The sequence below is a fragment of the Muscardinus avellanarius genome (assembly GCF_963383645.1).
Source record: "Muscardinus avellanarius genome assembly, chromosome: 19".
Taxonomy (NCBI): Eukaryota; Metazoa; Chordata; class Mammalia; order Rodentia; family Gliridae; genus Muscardinus; species Muscardinus avellanarius.
This window is the reverse complement of record NC_137805.1, coordinates 4,374,271-4,393,019: the sequence shown is the minus strand read 5'-3', so window position 1 is coordinate 4,393,019 and position 18,749 is coordinate 4,374,271. Positions and strand designations below refer to the sequence as shown.

Genomic DNA, 18,749 nt, shown 5'->3' with positions numbered 1-18,749 from the left:
AAATGAATTTATAACTGTATTTATTGCCATTATCAGGATTTCTTTCAGTTTATTTGGATTTTTGCTAGGTGAACCATTCAAGTTGTATGAAAAAAATAATTATGTCTCCTTTCCTTCATCCAACTTCCCTTCATACAATAGCCTGCAATTGTATCTCCCGCCTCCTCAGAGCCAGGTTATGAGTTCTTATCTTTTGTTTTGTCTCTCTTTGTTAGTTTGGGTCTGTTCTAGCTCTCTGACACTCTGGGCTCCTTTAGCGATTCTATTTCAGTATTCTTTATTGTTCTTCCATTTCCCCTGAAGGGTGGTAGGTGTCCTCATTCTTTCTCTGTCCTCTATTTCTATCTCTATCTCCCTCATTCTCTTTCATTATCATTCTGTCATATTCCAGCTATTTAGCTATATTTCTGTTGTGACATTTTCTGCACATTTTCCAGAAATATTTCCAAAAAGGCAGGCAGGATTCCTATATCAGACTGGCACAAATAGGAGAAGAAAGATGGTCACCTGACCAGTCCTATTAAAAGGCTACAATGAGCATGTCCTGTAGCCAGCATGGTCCCAGCACTCATCTAGTGAATTAACCACGAAATCTCTTTAAGTAGCTGTTCTTTGTAAAAGGAAATAAACTGTCTGTAAGAGGACTTGCTATTAAAAACAGACTTCCTATAGTGATGACAGGTTGATAGTTAAAATACAGAATTACATCCAGCTGTTTTGCTGGAGCAAGATCCTGGAGGCATCCTGCTTATCCAGATGTTAACATTATGTTTGCTAGGTCATAGTTGTTGTTTTTTTTTTAAAAAAACCAATGAATAGTGCAGCATTTCAGAATTTCAATAAACAGTATAGCAGAAATTCGCATTTCAGGTCATTGTCAGCCTTTTTTTTTGTTTTGTTTTTTTGTTTTTGTGGGTCTGGGGATGGAACCCAGAGGCATTTGACCTCCAAGGTACACCCCCTGCCCTATTTTTTATTCTTTATTTTGAAACAGGGTCTCACTGCGTTGCAGAGGGCCTCACTAAGTAGTTAAGGCTGTCAGCGAACCGCGATCCTCCGGTCTCAGCCTCCCAAATGCTGGGATTACAAGTGTGCACCACCACGCCCAGCCTATTGTCAGCCTTTTGGATCATAAATTTGTTCTTACCCATATCCTTTATGAGACCAAACACACGTATCTTAGATATCCTTGTTTTACTGATGAGGAAATTGAGACTCAGAAAGTCACAGAGCCAGTGTTGGAGCTGAGATGTAAAGTGAGCCCTAACTCTAAAGACAAAGAAAGCTATTGAGACTAAAATTGCTACACCACAGTACTTACCTAGTGTTCTAAGGGCTCTCGCAAATAGTATTTATCACTTACAGCAACCTTGTGAATTATTGCAGATATTTATTACCAATCTCTTTTCCAGGTTTGGGAAGTCTGAGGTTTGGAGAAATAACTTCTCCAGGAATTCCAAAGGAATAAGCAAAAAGTGGAAGACCTGTTAGGTTGCAGAACCTGGAGTCTCAAGTGGTCCAACCTGATTCGGGAATCCCTGCTCTACTACTTCAGCTCGCCACTGTACATTTTCTAGAACACTGTCCCAACAATGCCTGCTTTTGTCTAAAAAGATAACCCTGACAATACATGACCAGCGATCAAACATACAAAGCTGTTCTTCCTGGCCTTAGATTAGCAGCCAGACAATACAGTATCCCGTCTGATTTCCCTTGAAGCCATTGACAAGGGATAGGTTTAGAGGTGGTCTTTGGACATGAAATAACCACATTAACTAGAGTAACACTAAACTACAGGCAACCCACCGCATTAACCAAAGGAACTAACGATGCAATTAAACACATGAATAAGGGTGAAACTTTGACTTCGGCTCCAAATCTGTATGTTTTATGCACCATTTGTATTCATGTGGAATTTTTCTCTGGAAGCACTGTTTTGATTATATGTAAAATGCTCTTCTAAAATACAGCCAAGGAACATCTCCTTTTGGGGATGAGCTGGCTAAACACCCTGTTTATTCCGCAAACAAGGTTCAGAAGTGTACAGACAACATTTGCAGGCTGAGAACCCCTGCCTGGTTACTTCACAACTGCAGACATTACCCCGAAGCGGCAGTGGCAGCGGCGGCGAGGACCATCTTGGCCGGCATCTCTGGTCCCCAAAGCGCTTCCGTTCTACTCTTTGAGGACCAGCGGTGGCCTCACTTGGTCCGCCACATCCTTACCGCTCAGAGCCTCTACCAAGGCCAGAGCGAACTCTAAGCTGGTTCGGGCCGCGGCTGGTGAGGATTGGGCTGTCCCTCTCCATGCAGCTCTCAGAGTAGTCGTAGTGACTTTCATTCGTCATTTTGTCTTTAGCAAGTGGGTGGGTGGTGACTTTGCTTCCCAAACTGATTTCATGAGCCCAAATTGCCGTAGGACCTGCGCAGATGGCTGCATTGAGGTCCTTCCTGATCTCCTGCTCCTTCAGGATCTCCTTCGCGGCGGCAGACTCAGATAAATTCTGTGCACCCAGATTACCTCCTGGTAGGACCACTATGTCCTACGGGCCCTGTTTTCTTGCGTCTTCAAGACTGGCGTCAGGACAGATGAGGACGTCATGGCTGCACTGCACTGCACTGGGTCTTCCCCAGACAGACCTGCAACAGTGACCTTAATCCCAGCCTGTCTCGTGACAGCCACAGGGATGATTGTCTCCATTTCCTCTGCTCCTTTGGCCAGGATGACCAGCGCTCTCTTTGAGGCCATTTTTATGTTATATTTTTTCAAAGACCCAACACTAATCTGGGACACACGCAGCATACACGAGCTGGCCGGCAAGAAATATTTTTGATTAAGCTTTTATCCAACATTCTAGACCGAGTGCCAGGCAGAACTAATCAGACTCTTTTTCTGTGCCTAAATCACTTTATATATGCCTTAACTGTAGTCCACCTAAATCGTGCTACAATTATTTGTTTATATTTCAGATTATCCCAGAAGAAGAATTTTAACCTATTAATCTTTTTTCCTCATCATGTTTGGCACATAGTTGGTGTCCAAGAAACAATTATTGACTTAATAAATTAATTTTTACACCTACTTAAAAAAATACATGTCCACTAGTTTAAAAAGGAATTAGGTGACATCTTTTTGGTTAGTGGAAATAATGGTATTATTTGGTTCACTAGGAATTTTATAGTTTTAGTTAATCAAATATAACAAATGAAGACTTAGCAATTCTTACGTTTTATTATAATATTTACAAATCTGTTTACTTAATTATTTATATATAATTACAAGAAAAATTCTTGGAATAAAACCGTATTCTAAGCCAGGCGTGGTGGCGCACGCTTGTAATCCCAGCATTTGGGAGGCTGAGACCTGGAGGATCACGGTTCGCCGACAGCCTCAGCTACTTAGTGAGGCTCTCTGCAACTTGGTGAGACCCGGTTTCAAAATAAAGAGTAAAAAAATAGGGCAGGGGGTGTAGCTCGGAGGTCAAATGTCCCTGGGTTCCATCCCCAGACCCGCAAAAAAAAAAAAAAAAAAAAAAAAAACCGTATTCAACAACATAATTAACATAAATTAACTAAGGCTGTCTCGATCTCTGACATGATGATATTAATCATCCTGGAAAGACATCTATGATATATTAAGTGAATAGAAAGCAAAAAAGTATATATTTTTGCAAAATAATAACTATATAATCACAAGAAAAATTTTAGAAAAAATAATAAAAACAGTAATATTACTTGTATCTTCTTATTGAATTGAAACTTCATATCCTTGCCCAACTTTCCACTCCTCATATTCTATCTATTTATTTCTCTTTCTTGTTGTGCTGGAGATTAAACCCAGGGCCTTGCTCATGCTAGGCAAGCACTTCACCATCGAGCTATCCTCCAGTTATTTTTATTTTATTTTAATTTTGAGATAGAATATTACTAAATTGCTCATGCTGGGCTCAAACTTGGGATCCTCTGGACTCAACCTCCTGAGTTGCTGGATTTACAGGTGTGTACCACCATGTCTGCTTTATATCGTTTTTAGAAATAATAATTATAAGCCAGGTATGGTGGCAGATGCTTGTAATCTTACTACTTGGGAGGCTGAGACAGGAGGATTGCAGGTTCAAGAATAGCTTCAGCAAGTAATGAGACTCTCATAAACCTTGCGAGACCCCATTTAAAAATAAAAATAAAAATAGGACTGGGGGTGTATCTTGAAGGTAGAATGTCCTTGGGTTTAATCCTCAGTAGTAAAAAAATTAAAAATAATTACATTGTTTGTGTGTAAAACTGAATGTCTTACACATTATTTTAATCCTCACAATAACTTCACTAAGTCATTTGTCATTAATTAATAACTTGTTCATCTGTATTTCTTGTCCCAGTTACTTGTGCTAAATGTTAGAGATACACCAACGAATCAGACACAATGCCCAATGTTTTTTTAAGTAGATAAAACATTAAGCAAATGTCACAGTGGCTAAGACTTGGGCCTGTTTGACATCAAAGCCTAGTTTCTGTTCCTTATTAAATGATTTAAAAAATCTCTGGGGGGAATTTTTTAGATTACTTTTAAATTCTTAGTTTTTTTTCCCCTCAACAGTCATGAATTTTTTTTGTGTGTGTGGTACTGGGGTGGAAGCCATGGGCTTTTCTACCTCCAAGGCTATACTTCTAGACATATTTTATATTTTATTTGGAAACAGGGTTTCACTAAGCTGCTGAGAGCCTCACTAAGTAGCTGAGGCTGACTTTGAACCTGTGTGATCCTCCTGTCTCAGCCTCCCAAGCGTTGGGATTACAAGCGTGCACCACCACGCCCAGTGAGTCATGAATTTTTTTTATTCAGAAAAAATGATTTCATTAAAGAGACAATAGTACTTTTCTACAGAATTAAATGGAAGTAGCCAGAAGTAAAATAGTATGTGCTTTTTTTCCCTTTTTTTGTAGAACTGGGGATTGAACCCAGGGGCATTCTACCTCTGATGTATACCCCTAGCCCTAATTTTTATTCTTAATTTTGAAACAAGGTCTCGCTAAGTAGCTGAGGCTGGTCGAGAACCTGCGATCCTTCTCTCTCACCCTCCCAAGTACTGGGATTACAAGCATGCCATGCTTGATATGTGCTTTTGAATTGTGATTAAGATGATATATAAAAAAGAAATTCATATAGAAAAAGCCAAGTAAAAATACAAAGCAGTCCTAACAGTGGTTGATTCAGGATGGTCGGCCTGTGAAGGGCTTTTTTCCCCAACTGACATCCAGATTCTATGCAATGGTTGTTATTCTTGGAATGAAATGAAATAAACTTATTAAAATAGAAAAGAAAATATATTTAGCTTACAAAAATATTTGAAATATAAGAATCAGGCAAACATATCACCCTATAATAATATATTTGATTACATATTTCTTCATATAAGTGAATACATTCTATATAAAATGTAACTGTGTTAGGGGTTCAGAGGTTTCAAATGTTCTGGAAACACACAGGGAAGTGAAAGGTAGACAGGTGGATTAGAGAACACCTTTATTCTGCTCTTAAAAGTCGCCCGGGAGCTTGATCAATCTCCCCAGGGATCCTGCTGTGTTTTTGGCTAGACACCACTATTTTGCATTAGGGTAGCCTCCTAGGTCTGGATTCACGCAATAGAGTGGGGATGCTCCTTTTATGTTATTTCAGGATGAAGCTATTTAAGGTTTGGTTTTCTTTCAAAACTCACGTTTTGGGCTTTATATGAGCCTTCTTTAGCCAAGGACTCATATAATTGGATAGCTGCTGTTATGTTTTGCATGCCAAAATTTCCAAATAGTAGAGCGTCAGCCATTTTCTCCATAGCTTTCAAATTTCCCATGTCAGCTGCTTTGGCAAAAAGTATGTAGGCTCTGTAATAAGAATCTAAAGTCAGAAGGTTGATTTATAAAAATGAAATCTGCTCCCTCCTTCATATGACTTCTCTCTAACCAGTAAGATCTAGTTGTCACTGCTACTCAAAATGCAGTTTAGCTGAAATCCTCTACATCTCTAACCAGCACATTTTCTTCATCTCTAGATAAAGCAAAGATTTTAATTTCAAATGTCTGACAAATAATGAAGATGCTCAAAAAAAAAAGTATAGGAGATACCATGCTTCAAGCTTATATACCAACTAAAGTAAAAAAATTGAGGCGCTTTATCCAAAAATAGTGAACTGCTATCCCTATTATTTGAAAATAGTTGTTTTATAAGATAAATTCTGAAAAAATATAAGAGTAATCAAAATTACAATGTGATATCCAGGTAGTTTATAGCATGAGGATTATGATACATTTATGTTCCCAGATAATATTCTAAAATGAACTTTTACTTCAATACAGCAGAGTCAGGCTATTTAGAAAAACAACAGCCAAATGAAACCGATAGCCTGGGTTTGAATCCTGGCTTTACCACTCACTATCATTTATTATTTGGACTTCAGTCAAGTTGCTTAATCTCTCTGTGTCTCCTTTGACTCTGAAATAGGGAAAAATCAGCATCTCCTTCAACTGAGATAATCCACATGAAGCACTTGGCATGGTGGTGCACACTTGTAATCCTAGTACTTGGGAGACTGAGACTGGAGGATCGTAGATTCGAGGACATCTTGGCAAAGTAATGAGATTCATCAACCTAGCAAGACCCTGTTTCAAAATAAAAATAAAAAAAAAATAGGGCTGGGGGAATATCTTGGAAGTAGAATACTTCTGAATCCAATCCCCAGTGACACACACACACACACACACACACACACACACACACACACACACACACACCTGTGAACCGGAAGCCAAGAGGTCAAGAAATAAATCATCTATGGTCAAAGCAAGCTGAGATGTGGGAGACTGGAAGACAAACACCAAGGGAGGAGGTCTCTGAGGTTGATAAAGGCAAATGTCCAGGTGAGGCATGAGGAAGAGTGCCTGTCATTAGGATAAAGGCTTGCTGGAGCCTTTCTGGCACTTGACTTGCTGCAGCAAGTACATAGCTTACTGGGAGAAAGGGCAACAATAGGAAGAAGGGCACAGAAGTCAGAGCTAGGATGTGGGTAATCCCATAGTATATAAAATACATCTAGTGTGGTCCTGGGGGCAGCCACAGGCTACAACACAAATCCTTGTTAGGTATCTCAGATTCCATGGACAAGGTGGGCACGTGGCTTCCCTGTCAGGAAAATCTGAAGTAATACAAGGAATACCAAGAGTAGAATCCATGGCTGGGAAAAGTTACTTCTAGTTTGGTATGATTAAATTCTGGGCTGCGATCCCTAGGAAGGAAAACATGGGAGAAATGGGCAGCAGGAGCAGATCTCAATATAATTGTTCTGTCAGAATTATCCAAAGGATCAGGCACTGGACACAAAGAGGCTGCTGCGGGTGGGAGGGCTAAATGCTTCTCTGGAACAGCAGCTAAACTTCAAACCTTCTTTGCCAACTGGGAGTGATCACTAATGATGGATCCACCCTGGCTGCCACTGAGATTTTCTTTATTTTATTCTTGTTTTACTTTTTTCCCCCAGAACTAGAGATTGAACCCAGTGGCAGTCTACCTCTGAGCTACATCCCCAGATCTATTTTTTATTCTTTATTTTGAAACAGGGTCTCAATAGTTTGCAGAAGACCTCACTAAGTAGCTGATGCTGGCTGCAAACTTGTGATCTTCTTGTCTCATCCTCCCAAGTACTGGGATTACAAGCATGTGCTGCCACACCTGGCTCATCACAGAAATTTTCTGACCCTCTCAGACAAATGTTTGTCTCTCTGACATCTGTTTGCATACCATTTAGATTTATAACAACACTTTTTATACTCATTTTTATACTCAAAATGTTCCCCATTCATACGTAAGAAGCTAAGTGAATGAATGAATGAATGAATGAATGAATGAATCCAGGATGTGAATGTAGGTGAGCCTCAAGGACAAGCATCATTTCTCTTTACACCACTTCCATCCCAGGAAGTGATGAAGCAAGGAGGTGGTAGGGTAGAGGAATGCACAGAATGAATCGGCTTCTCTTCAGTGGGGCATGCATTCATTTTTCCCTCCACTTCCCTGAGTCTCAGATATGACAACACAGGGTGATAAGGAGAGAGTGTAATATCCTGATAACACAAAGTGTTTTGTCCAGCGTTCTCACAAACACATGGAATCTCTTGCTATGAGCAGATTTGGGTTCCGTTCTCTGGTGCTGCCATCTCAGAAGGGTTAGGAAACTCAGTTTTGGGCACTCTGTACCCATAGATATATCTGTGCAGAGAAAACAAGCTGCTTTTGGGCAAGGCCTGGATCAGACAAGAGTGGCCTGGCTATACTGATGGACGGTTTGCTGTTAGGACTGGTTTTTCTCTCTGTTATTTAAGCCAAAGAGGAGAAAGCGCCCTTCAAAGTTAAGTAGGAGTTTCTGGGGACATTCTTTTTATTTATTGGTGCACTGTAGTCATACATCTTAATGGGGTACAAGATGGTAGAGGCATACGTGCACACATCATTCATTTAGCCCTTCCCTAGTTCCCACCTCACGCCCTCCCCTCCCTCCTCCTCATGTTTGGCTTCCTGGTTGACTGTGATATGTTTGTGAGTGTACATCATGTACATTAGGGAGTTTCTGTCTTCACCCCTCCTATCCCCTCAGTTAGGTCAGCTTATTTGCTCATCTATAGTATCTCCTTCTTCATCTAGAGTTCCTCCTATGTCTTGGGACATTCTAAGAGTGATTTTGTCTCACTAGACTGAATCTAGAGTTTTCCGGGATTCGGTGGGACACACCTTGTGGCTTCTCATCTCCTTGAGTTCCCCTGCTATGGGCAGAGCTTGTCTAAAACCTCAGTGACCAGTCCCTTCTCAGAATTTTGTTATTTTATCATCTGGCTAGGCTGGGTTGAAAATTCCCTATTTGTGCTCATCTACTAATGAGCATCTTAGTGAGATGACTTCCCTAATAGGTTAGGTCATATTTTATTTTCATCCTGTCTTTACCATGACAGCCTTCAGGGAGGATCAGTGGGATGCCCAGGTTTTGCTGAGGGTGGTTACTTTGCTCCTGTAAAGTGCTTCTGATTCAACTTCCCCTAGAGAGAACAACAGCTCCCTTACTTCTTTCTTCTTGTAGTTTTGGTAGAATTACAGAATCTTTTAAGCTCTTCATTTGCTCCTCTGTAATTTGAAGATAATAATCTATGTCTTATAGAATTATTGGAAGGAATGAATAACATTGCACTTGTAAAGTACCTCGATAACTAACAGAAAGTAGATGCTGGATAAATGGGCATTGGTGATGTTATAACTGGTATCATAGGTGACTGGTCCTCATCCTCTAATGCTTACACTCTGCTCAGAGCTGGGTTTTAATTTATGTATTCTGCTGTCTCTCTGTCTAGGATTGGCTACCACAACTCTGGGATGCTTCTCTAGGACTAGTGTATCTACTCTGTGTGGAAACAAGAGAAGTCAATTATTAGTGCAAAATACCCTTGCTTTCTTTGCTTCCACACCTTCCATTTACTAATTAGGAGGCTAGAGATAAATCAACACTTATTTCCTGAGGACTGTGTGTCAGGCACTGTTCCATGAGCCTGAATATATTGCCCAGGCCACAGAGAAGTTTAGTAACTTTTCCATTCTTACAAAGACAGTAAATGATATAGCTAGGATTTTATTCCAAGGTGTTAGCACCTTAAGTTATGCCCCTCCACTGGGAGATGTATCCATGGTCAGCTCATTTTAAAGTCTTTGATTCTCCATCCCCAACTTTTTGAGTATGTTTGGTACTGGAAAGTGAACTCAGGGCTTGAGCATGCTAGGCAAGCACTCTACCACTGAGCCACAGCACCTACCATCCGTTAACAACTTTTTAAACTTTTTTTTTTTTTTTTGCAGCACTGAGGATTGAACCCAGGGGCATTCTACCTCTGAGCTACACTCTCAGCCCTATTTTTTATTTTGAAAAAGGGTCTCACTGAGTTACAAAGGGCCTCACTAAGTAGCTGGGGCTGTCCATGAACCATGATCCTCCTGCTTCAGCCTCCCAAATGCTGGGATTACAAGTGTGCACCACCACGCCTGGCTTTGTTGACAACTTTTTGAAAAAAGAAAAATGAAATACTTCTTACCTTGTAAGACTGATTTGGGGATAAAACAGAACTGCATATATGAAAGTACTTTGAAAACCATAAGGTCTATACAAATGCTCAGTTAAGCGGAATAAAACATGCTACAACAGTAACTGTCCTAATTCAAATAACACATTTTACTTCATTTGGAATGTTCAATAAATCAAAGCCAAAACAATGTTTTTGCTTGAATATTCAGATCAGTGCCTTAATTCAACATTTCACTAAATGTAAAGGAAACATAATCTCATACAATTCTTCTGTTTGGTAGGGTGATAACTTGTAGAATTCTTTAAATACTATTTGATCCTTTTACAAACAAATTCTTATAGGCAAATGAACACTATCCTAATAAGTTTTTAATGATAAACTAGATTTGGGATTATCCTTTTTTCTTAATTTGGAAATTTAACTTGGCTAAGGTAACTAGATAAAGACTTACTCTGCTTTTTGTTTTTGGCTTTTGGACTCCTGGATTATCTTGATGCCCATATTAAATAGCTCATCTCCTTCATCTGTGGAATTTTTCTTTGCTTGCTGTTTTACTACACATGGACAAATGAGGAAAAAGAAAATAATATTATTTCTGTTTTATATTAAGATAATAATGTGTTGACATTGTGCTGGCACTATTAGCTTGAGATTTGTTCTACTTATCTTTTTAACATCTGCATTTCAGAAAGATCATTTACTATTATTTATTTGTTCTGGGTCATTAGTAAGGCAGAAGGCAAATTTGTTTTTTCTTTTGTGGTACTAGAGATTGAACCCAGGGGCATTATCCTTCTGAGATACACCCCCAGATCGATTTTATTTTTATTTTGAAACAAAGCCTTGCTTGGTTGATAAGAGTCTCACTACATGCTGAACCTGTAATCATCCTGTCTCAGCTTCCCAGCTACTGGGATTAAGGGTAGTCACTGCGTCTGGCTCAGAAGGCAGATTTTAAAAAAACAATTTCTTTCTGTGTTTTATGAAAGACCTGGATAGTAGGAGTCAGAGAAATGTTTGGTGGCAAGAGGCAGAAAGATGCACACAACCCAGGAAAGTGATGCAAGGTTCTGCATGCAGAAAGGCAGGGGTTACCTTAAGTGGTCTAGATGCAGGATCTTGGGCACCAGATTCTCAAATCAGCTGTCAATGCCTTCCTTCTCTGATTATGATACATAAACCTCAGAGTCATAAGGTTTCAAAAGAACACAAGGACACAGGCAACAGGCATCTCCCAGATGACCAGTGTGCATCACAAAGCAGAAAAGGCAATATCCTTGAAAAATTTGCTCTGCCTAAGACTTCTACCTCTCCTTCATACCTTCCTAAGTCTTTGGGGAAGATACACAGACTACCAATGATAACTTGCCATGTGAAGTGGGGGCTCAGGATCAATTTTATGGGATTTAAGGAAAATAAAAAATGGAATTTTACCTGCTATGATAATAGTATTTCCCAAACATTTATATAACATTTTGCAATTTTTAACATTATCACCAATCATCAATGGGGAAGAGTCAGATTCATAGCTCCTACCCACCTTCAATACACACACACACACACACACACACACACACACACACACACACACCTTCTCAACATCACAATGCCTCTTCAAGTCCATTATAGGATTCAGTGAAATCTCTGATTAAGAAAACAAGCACCTGAAGCCATTTCAAAAGAAAGTCATCTCAGGATTTGATGCCTCATTAACAAAATCACAAAGAACTTTAAGTGGCTCTTATTTTTTTTTTTCTTCCTGACAAGCTACCAGAGCTGTCCTTTTTCTTTTTTCAAATTAAAAATAAATTAACTTAAAAGCCAATATAACATTATTTTTTCCAAAGAAACAAGATTTTCCATCCAGCAGACAACTAAGCAAAGAAGAATAAACAGTATTTCAAACAGAAATAAAATCTTAAAATGTTAGGAATTAAAGGTTATCTCTCAATAATCACACTGAATGTAAGTGGCCTCAATTCCCCAATAAAAAGACATAAAGTGGCAAAATGGATTAAAAACCAGAATCCATCCATCTGCTGCTTACAAGAAACACACTTTACAAGTAAAGATAGTATAACATTATTTTGAATGTCTCAATTTATTCAATTAAGAAACAAGACATTTTAGCATCTAATTTCTACTTTGAGTTATATATTATCTATACTCATGATTAAAAAAGGAAAATAATGGGAAAAGTATTAATCTGTGTGTGAAATAGCAATTGCTCAGACTAATATTCTCTCTCTCTCTCTCTCTCTCTCTTCCTTCCTCCCTCCCTCCCTCCCTCCCTCCCTCCCTCCCTCCCCCACTCTCTGGTGCTTTTGAGCGTTGAACCCAGGACCAGCAGGCATGATAGGCAAGTGCTCTACCACTTCCCTTTATACCCAGTCCCTATTAACATGTTTTCAGAGAGTTAGAGTGAATTTTGAAAGTTTGAATCTGTTGTATACACAATGAGAAATTACTTAAAAGTTGCTACCATGACTTTTATTTGCAATTTTATTTTGCCTTCCCAAATGTATTGAAAATACAAATTTTATTTAACAAAAGAGGTCTTAATTATTAGATAAAGATTGATGTTGCTTTAGTTTCTTCTTATGGTTGACAATTTCCAAATTTGAGAAAGGCCCAGTCAGAAAATGGTGTGAGGAGACTCTTCTGAACTTTATGTAAAGGATCTCCCTGAGTCTGGAATCTGGTAGAGCAACCAGTAGCTGACTTGATAGAAGCCTTACACTTACTTAAGAAAAATGCTGGGGATGAGCCTGAGGAAGTAGGCATAGGAAGTAAGTGTACCAGATCTCTGTTTGGGATGACAGCATGCACTGACAATGCTTCAAATAGATGAATTAATTAATTAGTCAGAAACATAATTTACAGAAAGTTTTTGAAGTTTTGTAACTTCCTTGTTCTTATTATCATTATTCTATATCTTACTTTAGATACTGTTATGATCTGAATTGTTCTTCCAAAATTCATATGTTGAAATCCCAACCCTTAGTATCACAGAACATATCGAAATTTGGAGGTAAGGTCTCTAAAGAGGCAATTACATTAAAATGAGGTGGTCCTAAACTAATATGAACACCTAATCTGGTGTTCTTATCAGAGGAAGAGTTATAAGAGATACAATGGAAACAACCCTGCCAACACCTTGATCTTAGACTTTTGGCTTCCAGAGATGTGAGAAAATAAATAATGTTCTTGTTTAAGCCACTCAGTGTATGATATTTAGTTATGAAAGTTATAGAATGGAACAAACTGCCTCCTCTCCTTGCGAGGAGGGATACATTCAAATTCAGCCTCCCATCAGATCAGAGGTACTTTCTAAGGCTAAGAGGAACTGGAATTTCACACTGGTCCCCAACATCTCCAGGTACTAGGTATCTGACTTTGCAAGACAGCCCAGAAACCATCTCTGACATGGCTTATGTTATCTTCTAAGTAGGCAATGTAGCAGGTGGACTTTCCAACTGTCCAGAAATCCCTGGACCCAGATCACCTTTCTACGGGATAGTGGGAGCATCGGGAATCTATGACTTCTCTTGGATATACTTCAATACTAAGTTTTTCTGATCAAGTTTATTCCTTAATTCATACCACTGCCACTATGGAATTTAGAAAGAATCATTTCATTCAGTAATAGCTAGATGCACATCTTTGGAACATAAAGTATCCACTTGCTTGTTTCAGATATTTATGAGAAAGAGGAGAGCTGGGGACAGCTCGTTTTCTGTCATTCCTTTATTATTTATTTATTTATCAGTTATGTATTGAATACCTACAATGTGTTAGGTGCGGTGCTAGATACTGTGATTAACAAGATGATCAAGACACTGTCTCAGTTCTTCAATGGAGACAGACTTATTCGTATAAAATTACCATGCATGTGGTCTACTATAAACTAAGGCACGGTGAAAGCATAAAAGCAGTCTTTGTTTTGTTTGCAAACAACAGAAACCTAATCTTACTGACTTCAGCAAAAGGGACTTACTGGGAGACTATTGAATGCTTATAGAATCAATGGGGAGAGGCAGGATCCAAGGTATTTCTAGAAGCAGAGAGGCAAATGAGCCTACGGCAGTGGACTGGACTCCATCCTTTCAGGACCTTCTCTCTGTTAGAGACTCCATGGAGAATGAGTCTAAGGGGGCTGGTTAAGGATGACAGGTTTGCTCAATCTATGCCTCTATGAATAAATAAACTGGGGAGGACCTAAATCCTTTTAAAGGAAATTTGGGTGGTATTATGGTTTGAGTTTGGAATAACCCCCAAGAGCTCAGTGTAGAGAGAGTCAGAGGCAAGGCTTGGCTAGAGGATGCAGGTCACTGGGAGTGTGGCCTCAGTGGTTATATATGCCACTGGCCACTTCTGATCTCTCTCTGCTTCTGGCCACCATGACTGAAAGCAGCTTTCGTCTTCCACAAGACTTGCTGCCACAATTTTTTCCTTGAAGCAGGCCAACCATGGACTGAAACCTCTGAAATCATGAACCCAGAGAAACCCTTCATCTTCTAAGATGTGCTTGTCAGGTATTGTGGTCACAGTGACGGAAAAGCAGCTAAAACCCATGACAAGAAAAGCAAAAGGTAAAAATGATGGAAAACTGCAAACCACAAAAGCCCCACCACAGGCACCTTCCCTCAGCTACACGAAACAAAGACATCTATATGAGGTGTGTGTGTGTGTGTGTGTGTGTGTGTGTGTGTGTGTGTGTGTTTTACTAGGAATTGAACCCAGGAAGGTTCTACTCCAACCTACTCCCAATCCCTTTTTATTTTGAAACAGGTTTTCGCTAAGTACCGAAACTGGCCTTGAACCTGTAATCTTCCTGTCTCAATGTCCCAAGTATTGACATTACAGGTGTGTTTCAAGGGGCCTGGTTGAGGTGACATTTTCATGGCTCTTCAAAGGTAGGTAAGAGTTCCTCAAGCCAAGAAGGCAAAACTGGTATTCCATTTGGAGGAAACCGCAATGAACCGTGGATATGTCGTTTGCGTGACAAATGCGGGCTTGAGGGGCCTGGCTGGTCACATGATCCAGGCTGGCACTGAGAGTGATGCTGAGAGGAATGGCTTGAAGCTTGGAGAGGGAGGACGAGGGGTCATTGTGAAACTGAAGGCAGGTCTGGTAGGAGAAAGAGAAAACAGAGTAGCAGGAAGTTGGCTCTAATCAGAAACAATCATTTTAGAGTGTGAGATCATGTTAGTTAGCTCTGCGTGTGGAGGAGAAATAGAGACAGGTGATTGGAATGAAGGTCTATGAAATAAGGAAGTCTTTGATGAGCTGTTTAGTCCCCAGGGTGGCTGGTGATGACCTGAGGTCATTCACTAACTGACGTGAGTGGCAGAAGAGCCCAGCTCCCGTGCTAAAAGAGGAAGCATTTGTCTAGTGCAATCTGCTTGTCAAAGCTCAGACTTCTCCTGAAACCCAAGCTTTGCTCTGCGCTTTCCTTCGCCCTGTCATTCATTCCTTACTCCCTTTTATGTTTCGCCACAATATCTAAAACCTTAACATTCAAATTTAAGATAAATAAATGAATACCCTCTAAATCAGAAAAATAAAAGGAAAAAGAATAATAGGTTCATTATTTTGAATCTCAAGCCATATTAACCTTATGAACTATATAAAGACTCACTGACAATGAGAGAAGATGAATACATGAGTATGACTAAAAATCAGGTGTATTCACAAAATGATGCAAAGGGAGAAATGATTAAAAGGGAGAAATTTCTTCCCCTGCAGCAAATCTTGCCCACAGGCTACTATATCCTTCTCACCCAATTTAAATGATATTAAATATAAACAAACTTCAGCTTCTGATTCTCAGAATGTTCCATCAAAAGAGCTCTTCACATTTGCTCTACGTGTGCTAGGAGGATGAGATACTGGATAAGGAGAGGGAATAACAATCCATTGCTAAAAATACCATTCCATCCAAGAAAGAATGACTCAGCAAAGGGTTTAGTCAGATAAAGATCTAATCATCTCAAATACACTTGAATATTTGAGAGCAGAGATATTTATATTAATCAAGTTTATTTGCACTGTTTCTAGATGAATACTTCCAGTGTTATTGATAAGAAATAGTCGGCAAATTGTAAAATAAGTAGGAAAAAAAATTCCTTTTCAAATATTTACCAAGCAAAATTTGAAATAACAAAGATTTTAACCTGAAAAGATTTAATTCACAGGCTAAAAGTCTTGGTTCAGTAAAAGGAAATTTGTTCTATTGAAAAATGAAGAGCCAAAAACAACATACGTTATATGAGCAAACACTTGTAAAGCACTTAGGTACCAAGCGGTTTTCAGTGCTTTTACTTACTTTTCTCACTGTCTGTAAGAGAAAAAGGGATATTATCATTCATTTACTGATGAGGCAATGTGAACACAGAGAGGTTAGTAACCTTCCCAGGGTCACACAGTTGGTACCCAGTAGGTGATAATTCAAATCTAGGCATTCTGTCTTGAGTCTGTGCATGTAGAGTTTCAAATTGGATTAATTCACCATAGCATCAGAATGGAAGATATTTAGTAGTTTCTTTTTAAAATTAAATCATTTACATATACATGTGTATTGATTTGGAGGAAAATGTTCAGTAAATGATAGGAAAGGTATTAAAGTGAGCAGGTTGGGTTTCCTGATAAGCAAACTTTGAGAGTCAGGATGTTTACGAAGTGCTCTTCAGAGGCCTGAGTTTTGCCTGTTACTCCTCAGTATTGGGTGTGTGTGTGTGTGTGTGTGTGTGTGTGTGTGTGTGTACTGGAGATTGAACTAAGAGGCATCTCTGAGATATATACACCTAGCCCTTTTTATATATTTATATATTTAGAAATATGTATGTCTCTATGTTGCTGAGTTACTGAGACTGTCCTTGAGCCTAAAATTCTCCTATCTCAGCCTCCCAAGTATTGGGATTACAGGCCTGTACCAGTAAGCACAGCTGAAATTGGGTCTCAACTCCTTAGCACAGAGAGGTGACAATCACTGGCAGAGTCTAAAATCAACACTCTCGGGAGAAGCTTAATCTCTAGCCCTGAGGTCCAGCCCTCAGGCCCAGAGGTATAGCAAACAGCTATGCATTTGATACCATCCTGTAACTCGTACCCCGGCCCTCTTCTGTGCCCTAGAAATCTTCGTAGTGCCCCCCTTTTGTTTTCCCTTCCTGACCCTTCCCCCAGCGCAGAAGATCAATTCAGGGCCTCTTCCAGAAACATCCATAGCAACGTCTAGTCAACAAATTACTAACCACACTGCACCAACCTAATCTTGAACAATGTCTTTGGAGTGGAGCCCTGGAGCCCAAGAAAGAAGAGAGGTCTTTCCAGAGGGTCATCCTGGAGGAACACTTATTCTTAGCTCCCAGTTTCCTCCCTATCCCCCACCCTGCTCCCAATGGAGGATCCCTGGGAACCACAACTAGGATGAAGTCGGATCAGGCAAAAGGGGGACCCATGTAGGTTCCACATAAAACTTGGCAGATCCTTCCCAAGGTGTTTTGGAGCTAAAATGGTCCTTCGGAGTTGTCCCAAGGAGGGTGAGACAATCAGGCCCTTATACTTCTGCATTGATCAGCCCTTGGAAGGGTGCTTCCTGAAGGAGTAGTCTTGAGTGTACAGCTCTTTGCATCTGAAAACAATTTCTTTAAGAATTGTTAGCCCGGTTGTGGTGCACACCTGTACTCCCAGTATTTGGGAGGCTGAGACTCAGTTTGTGAACAGCCTCAGCTAAATAGTAAGGCCCTCTACAACTCAGTGAGACACTTTTTCAAAATAAAATAAAATAAGGCTGGGGTATAGCCAAGAAGTAGAATGACCCTGGGTTCAACCCCCAGTTCCACAAAAAGAAAAAAGAAAAAAAAATGCCTTTACTGTTGGGGGCTATCTACAAACTGCAAAGAGGGAGAGAGAGTATTTGTTTGTGGGCTCCCCAGTCTGCACTTTTGTATTCTGGCCATCCATCTGTCCAGGAGCCTTCTCCACATACCTTTGCTTTCTTTTCCAGTGTTGCTGTAGATCCTGTTGCCCTGTGGTCCTTTAGGACTTCACTAGAGCTGGTGATATCATTCCTGCTACTAGAGTGGGGAAATTTTGTGCTTTGCTTATGTCCTCTCCACAGCTTTAGAAAAAATCCTTCATTAAAGTTTTCTCAAATGACTCCATTTAAATGTTTTGCTTATTCTGTGAAAACCTTATTTATACTTCAAGTAGCTAAGCTTATCAACATGCCTAGGTTCCATCTAGAGCCAACTCTTCAATTGAATGGTGAACCAGCCTTGTAGGGTAAATCTGATAAGGGATACACTTAACACATTAAGATTTAGAAATTTTAAAACTTATTATCAAGGCAGGACTCTCAGAAAAAAGAGAGATGAGGACTAATAACAGTCTTTCAGCTTCTAAACTCATCTCTCCCTCTGGAGTTTCCCAGTTCCCAATTTTTATTGCCTTTATTAGCAGCGATTACTTTTCTGTATTCACTTTTGTCAGAAGGATATATTTTCTAATTTAGTTAAATCTTGATGAAGTAACATTATAATTTATAAAAGAAGGCTTCTCAAAGTCCTTGTAAGTACTTTCAATAGGCAGCAGTAATGAATACATGTGCAGTCCATGGAGGTCTGTAGGACAGCAAGACAT

At 39.6% G+C, this 18,749-nt stretch overlaps 1 protein-coding gene and 1 pseudogene across 3 annotated transcripts in view; both read right to left on the bottom strand.

Moving 5' to 3' along the window:
- The window catches only part of SEL1L2 (SEL1L2 adaptor subunit of SYVN1 ubiquitin ligase), a gene marked incomplete at both ends in the record, with an annotated part of 138,672 nt that overhangs the window by 68,073 nt on the left and 51,850 nt on the right, over positions 1-18,749 (bottom strand). For both annotated transcript variants that reach the window (XM_080716068.1, XM_080716069.1), the window contains 2 exons: positions 5,714-5,876; positions 10,558-10,660. In XM_080716068.1, the coding sequence (XP_080572194.1) occupies positions 5,714-5,876; positions 10,558-10,660 (266 nt within the window). The remainder of the gene's footprint in view (positions 1-5,713; positions 5,877-10,557; positions 10,661-18,749) is intronic.
- LOC308277083 (Parkinson disease protein 7 homolog) lies at positions 2,176-2,748 on the bottom strand (annotated as a pseudogene). The gene has a single exon. The product of its transcript is annotated as a Parkinson disease protein 7 homolog (transcript).